Below are 7,027 nucleotides of genomic sequence, written 5' to 3'. Positions count from 1 at the left end.
CCATGCATAGTTGTCCACACAAACTGATTCCTTTAATTTCATCTTGTGTTTGCATTTTTGACATCTCATCCATCTTCTTAGAAGCCTCTTCTTCTGCATCCATTCAATTATTTTTCTGTGTCTTCTTTTAGAATTAGTTCTGCCTTCTATAAGCTCCCTTAGCTCAGTGGCTAAACCAGGCATTTTTACCTACGATTTTACAATATGACAAGCTTCCCGAGTCTCTGTGACTAGCTAGTAGCTCCCGCCGGATTGTTTGAATTTAATTTGAATATTATAGGTCGGGGGTGACGAACGTGAAACAAGCCAATCGTAATTCTATTCGCGGGCTGGAGGAGGAGCCATCTGGCCTCCTCCATCATATTGGCTCGTTATCAACTTGTCAATCACCAACCTGTGAACCTACACAGACACTCCCATCCTACGATTAGCTCGCATTAGCATTGATGAAGAATGAATACGCGGTCTGGTAAAATGTCCGGTACCAGTGTTCCCCGCGGTGACGCGCAAAATAGCGAGATAAATCCAGGTACTGTCTGGAGAAAGAAATCAACAGCGGGTACTTCCAGTAAAAAGAAAGCCACGCGTGTGGACCATGCTGTGCACATGGACAACAACGATGACGGTAAGTAACGTTAAGACTGTTTGCTCTCTTTTCATTAAAGATGTAAAGATGATCAGGATAACACGGACTAATAGATATGTACTGCATAATACAAACAGATTAGTGAAGTGTCCAACTAATTGTGTGTATGTGTGTGTTGCGCGCTTTTTATTGCGTCTGTCGTGCGCCAGTATGCTGTATATGGTCGAGCTGGTAAAACTTAGTCTAGACTAACTGAATTGGTTGCAAAATAGTCAAACAATAATATGCTTTAACTCAATGTTTAGTCAAAATATCAAGATATATATTGTACCATTACCATGACATATCCTAAAATACTGTATACTGTATGTATATAATGATAGTACATATCCATTCATATATTCACTGATGATGGATGATAGTTATACACTTATGTTCACTCATCCAGAGAGCCGGTGCAGATATCTAGAGCCAGCTGGTCATTATTTTGTTTTACCTTCATCTGGCTCTTTTGATTAGAGCTTTTTTTTAATGTTCTATCATTTCTATTTATTTATTCCAGATACTGAGGCAACAGTAGCTCCAACTGCATTTTTACATATTAAGAATAAGCAGCTTCAGATCTGTGAGGCCAAGAAGAAGCAGCACACAGTCACAGAAAAAATCAGTGACCTGACAAAGGAGACAGACTCCCTCCAGCAACAAGTTGGTCAAAGTAAGTAGGCCTAACACTTTCTTGGGAAAACATGTTTGCACACCTGACAATCATACTTGGGTGCTTCAAAAAAAAAAAAAAAAAAAATTAAGTGGTATAAAGGCCAACATTTCACGGTGACAAGACCTTCATCCGAGCATAAGCGTGTTATTACCCAAACAATACACAGTTAATATCTGGAAGATAATAATAATCGACTTGTATCATCATAGTTTGTAATGCATTTGTTATTGTATTTTCTATTATGTTGTAGGCACAGATGACGGTTGGACAATTGACACATCTTCCTCTGCCAAGTTGTCTCCTGGTGCATCTTCTTTCTCTTTATCCTCCAGTCCATCCAGCTCCTCTTCGTCCTCAAGTCCATCCAGTTCCTCTTCATGCAGCTTATCATCCTCATCAACTGATTCTTCTGATTCAGACAAGAAATCAAAGAAAAGACGCAAGAAGAAAAAGAAGCACCACCACCAAAGTCACAAGAAAAAGGACAAGAGGAAGAAAAAAAAGAAGGAAAAAAGGCACCATGGCAAGCGCAGAGGTAAGTGTAAAGAGAGAAAGGAAATAAGGCTGCTCCCCTCTGTGTGTGTCTCTCTATCAGTCTATCTATTTCTCTTTGTCTCTCTCAATTTAATTCAATTAAATTCAAAGCGCTGTATTAGTATGACCGTTAAAATACAGTGTTGGCAAAGCAAATAACAGCAAGTCAGACAATAAACATCTGTGTCTGTCTCAATTCAGTTCGATTCAATTCAATAATTGCTTTATTGGCATGACAAATGTTACAAATGTACTGCCAAAGCATTTATAAAGTTTACATTAAAAAGAACGGAGTGACACAGTGGCGCAGTAGGTAGTGCTTTCGCCTTACAGCAAGAAGGTCGCTGGTTCCAGCCTTGACTGGGTCAGTTGGCATTTCTATGAGGAGTTTGCATGTTCTCCCCTTGTTCACGTGGGTTTCCTCCAGGTTCTCCGATTTCCCCCACAGTCCAAAGACATGCGGTACAGGTGAATTGGATAGGCTGTCCATAATAGGATGTCCATAGTGTATAAGTGTGATTGAGTGTGTATGGATGTTTCCCAGAGATGGGTTGCAGATGGAAGAGTAAAAAAATATGAAAACATATGCTGGTTAAGTTGGCGGTTCATTCTGCTGTTGCGACCCTAGATTAATCAAGGGACTTACGTTACGTTAACGCATGAAATTCATTTGAAATAATTAACGCTTTAAAAAATGTTAACGCAATTAACGCAGTTGCTGTTTTTTTTTACTTCCTGTTGTGCCCGACGTGTGGTAAACATGCAAAGAAATATGGATAAAACCAAGGAAGCATTTTTTGAAGGCAAGTTTCAGTATAAAACAATTAATGTCGCATCACCAGGCTCTCCAGAGTTTCATGCAATTTAATTAAGTTGATGAAAGTTTCATTTTTAACTTTTGACTTTTGTTTTAATGGAATTTGATACCGCATACCGATTGGAAAGAAAAACCTCCGCATTCTGTGACTCGGTGGTCCTTTAAAGTGATCAAATCGCTGCTTACATAGTAGACTCTTAATAGAAGTATTATCTTAATCATATTAAAATCGGAGAATTGGTGTCTTATGTAAATGTAGGCTACAAAGAAAGTGTCAATGAAGTCACGAGCTGTCAAAGGCATTCCAATGCCTTTCAGCATGAGCCCTCCAATGTTTCAGTAAGTTTGACGTGTTTCCTCCTTAAACGCAACGAAAGCGTGTTATACGTGCTGTTGTGTCAGAATCCTTGTGAAATACAGCCATACTTTAGAACTCTTAGTTTAAGCAAATTTGATGAATGCGATCATGCGTGTCGCTCCCTGCGCAGTCCTGCGGGCGTTATGTGTGTGTGTCTGTCTTTGAGTGTGTTTGTCAGGCCCATGCACAGAGCACAGACCCTTACAGGAGCAGGTGCTGCAATGCGATCGCAAAGGGAAGAGCAAGTGCCTCCTGAGAGGGGCACCTAAGCCAATGAGGGCAGAGGGGTACGTGGCTCTAGCCACCGGGCCAACCCTCTGTGCACGGCCCTGGTCTGTGTGTCTGTGCGCGCAAACAAAATTGTTTCTACTTTATAATAAATGTTCTCAACTCACAGCAATACAACTTTACAATGAGTACAATTGTTTGTATTCAATTCTTTATTATTATTATTATTATTATTATTAATAATTTTAATTTTCCAACTTCCCTATCTGCAATGCCTGTATTTTGGCATTTTTTGCAGTCCACTTAAAATCCAACTTGGAAATCAATGTTTTTTTTTTTTTTTTTTTTATTGGCATTAATTGTTTTAAAATTCAATTTGCATTAACATGCCTGTGTTTTAATTTCTGTAATAAATATGGCTGTCAAGCCAGGATCTTGATGGTTTATTGTGGTGTTGTTTACATGAAGAAATCTGTGTTACAAGTTAAACAAAAATTCAAATAAAGAATTGTATTTTGAATTTAAATAGTTTTTGTCTTGCGTTTACATTAATTTTACATTAGAATAGCCAAAATTACAATTTTCAGTCTTTTAAATGCGATTAATCGCGATTGATAAAAAAAAGTGTGATTAATCAGTTAATATTTTTTAATCGATTGACAGCACCACTATATATATAATAAATCAGAATAAACTGCATTTAACAATCAACATTTTAGGATAAAACAGTAGTAATAATCAGTAAATTTACAATGATTAATTTATAATAATCTACGTGTGTCTCTCTCTCTCTCTCTCTCTCTCTCTCTCTCTCTCTCTCAAATCAATTCAATAATTGCTTTATTGGCATGACTAATGTTACAAATGTATTGCCAAAGCAGTTTTAAAGTTTACATAAAATACACAAAATAAAAAACAGTAAACACAGTAAATAGTAATAGTAAAAAATATATATATTTATATATAATAATTAAATAAAATATCAACATTACATCATATTATTCAATATATCACATTAATATTCAATATATTATTTTATTATTCAACATATATTATTCATACAAATCAATACAAAAATAATAATAGATTAGAATAAAGTGTACATTTAACAATCAAAATTTTAGTATAAAACAGTAATAAAAACAATAACAGTATATTTACAGTGATTCATTTATAATAATCTAGGTGTGTGTGTGTGTGTGTGTGCTCCTGTTTTTATTGGTCTGCTCTCACTTTTTGTGTCAGGCAATAATATATAATGCCGCTAGAAGGACACAGTCAATTTTTTCCATTAGTAAATATCGAAGCTGAGTTTTATTTTCTAACTCTGTAAATTGTGGGTAAATGCTCTGTGGTTTGGGGTAAAATGTTTCTCTGATCTCCGTCTCCACCTCTGCCTGGGCACAGTGTGCGCAGATGCGTCTCTCTCGAGGTTGCCAGTTTTGTCTGTATCTGCCCGTCTCTACAGTCAGACTGAGCACTCAGCCTGTATTTGGTCATTGTTGTTCTTAGTTTACTGTCCTTTACTGCGCTCAGATATGTTGCTGTGGTATAATCTCTATTTAGGTTTAAATAACATTTAAGTTTACTTTGTTTTCCGGCTGCTTCATTCCAGTAAATCAGATACTCTTCAGATACTCTCTCTCTCTCTCTTTGTCTCTCTCTCTGTCTCTCTTTCTCTCTCTCTCTGTTTAAAGTTTATTTTCCTAAATGCACTTCCTGGTGGGTATGTTATCTTGGACCCTACAATTGCTCGGTGCTCATGTAATCTTCATTACTTTTTGCAACCCCTTTGCATCTGTTTGCGTGTTTCACTTGTTCAATTCACTACTTGTAAGCTTGTTATACTAAATTTCTATCCGTTTCAGCACGTCATCCTGAGGAGGTCATCAAGAGATACAGCAAAGTCCTTAAGGCGTACAAGAAAGGAAAAAAGCTGAGTGTGGCATATCGAAAGGTCGGTGTTGACCGAAATACCATCGTCGCCAATGCCCCAATCTGTGAGCTGGCTGTTGTGGCCCCGAAGAAGTACAAGGAGTTGCTGGTTGCTCATACACCACAGCAACGACTTCAAGACTTTGCAAAAAAATGTCTGGAAGTGTTCAATAATGATCCAAACCTTTTAAGGGATGTTGAACATCAAAAGAAAAAGGGAAAACTGATTCCTTTGTCTACAAAAGCTTAGGTGTTAGGATGGTGCCCTAGAGCAGTTTGGTTGTGGCTTGGGTCTGGTTTACTCAGTATAGAGGGTCTAAGGTGTGATTAAAATATGTTCATATCAATATTGCCAATGGCTAGATTTTTATTTATTTTGTTTTCATGTTTAGCACCAAAAGTGCCCAAACCTCATGGGTTTGTATTTTGTTATATACTGCTGTTCTGCCATGTGTGTTTCTATACATTAAACACAATGTTCAACATTTCATCTGTGGAGTTTTTTTTTTGTTTTTTTTTTTTTGTAAAATACAGTACACAGAAAAGCCTATGAGTGGAACAAGATTAAGGTACAAAAAATAATATTTTAAATATCACATCAAATTTCTGTAGCTTGAACTTGTTCCATCATTTGCTGTTCTAAAAAATTTCACCGGTATTAGTAGATGGTTAACAAACTATGAACAACTGATCTGTAAAGTGTAAGTTAATATATTAGTTAAGTGTTAGTTATTAGCTTATGTGTGTTATTGGGACGTTATTCTAAAGTTGCAACTATTCCTCATTTACTAACAGTTAATAAATGATGAACAGTTGCAACTTTAGAATAACGTCCCAATAACATATATAAACTATTAACTGATACTTAACAAGCCTTTAGTTAGTAATTTACTAACAGCTTGTTCATGATCTATTACTAATGTATTATGCATAGTTATAAATCATTAAAATACTGTTAACAAGTCATTTATAACTTGTTAACTAACAGCTTGTAAGTTATCTTTAGCCATCTACAAGGTACAGTTATAAACAATTAACAAACTAGTAACTTTTATTTAATAAGTAATTTACAACTCATTAACTAACAGTTTATTAATAGTCTAATAACTAGTTATAACAATAGTTGTAAACAATTAATAAACTATTAACTATTATTTAACAAGTCATTTATAACTTATTAACTAACAGTTTATTAATAATCTATTAACTAGTTATAACGGATAGTTAAAAACAATTAACAAATTATTAACTATTATTTAACAAGCCATTTATAAACTGTTAACTAACAGTTTAATAATAGTCAATTAACTAGTTAAAACGGATATTTATAAGCAATTAACAAATTATTAACTATTATTTAACAAGCCATTTATAAACCATTAACTAACAATTTATTAATAGTCAATTAACTAGTTGTAACGGATAGTTATAAACAATTAACAAACTATTAACTATTATTTAACAAGTCACTTATAACCCATTAACTAACAGTTTGTTAATGATTTATAAACTACCTATAACGGATAGTTATTCTAAAGTGTTACCATTTTCACTTGCAACTTGCTTTAACATGTTTAACAGTGCATGAAATGTTGTCTAAAACAAAAAAGAATGATGCATTTTATGGCTGGATCTGGTTTTATTACATTCTGAAATGGACGTTGAAAATGAGCTTATCTCAGCCAGCAGAGAGGTCAAATCACAGTAATACAAACTCAGTCAGAGACATAGATTTTCACTTGCAACTTGCTTTAACATGTTTAACAGTGCATGAAATGTTGTCTAAAACAAAAAAGAATGATGCATTTTATAGCTGGATCAGGTTTTATTATATTCTGAATTGGACGTTGA

General features: G+C 35.0%; 1 protein-coding gene across 1 annotated transcript; it reads left to right on the top strand.

Annotated features, from left to right (window-relative positions):
- The first annotated feature begins 520 nt into the window (after nucleotides 1-520).
- On the top strand, nucleotides 521-5,657 carry LOC141376695 (uncharacterized). Its single transcript, XM_073917230.1, has 4 exons — nucleotides 521-625; nucleotides 1,149-1,301; nucleotides 1,555-1,839; nucleotides 5,110-5,657. Exons 1-4 carry the CDS (start codon nucleotides 607-609, stop codon nucleotides 5,424-5,426), a joined length of 774 nt encoding a protein of 257 aa, XP_073773331.1. The 5' UTR covers nucleotides 521-606; the 3' UTR covers nucleotides 5,427-5,657.
- The last annotated feature ends 1,370 nt before the right edge of the window (nucleotides 5,658-7,027 follow it).

This window comes from Danio rerio, chromosome 11 (genome assembly GCF_049306965.1).
Source record: "Danio rerio strain Tuebingen ecotype United States chromosome 11, GRCz12tu, whole genome shotgun sequence".
NCBI lineage: Eukaryota > Metazoa > Chordata > Actinopteri > Cypriniformes > Danionidae > Danio > Danio rerio.
This window is presented reverse-complemented; position numbering and strand designations above follow the sequence as displayed.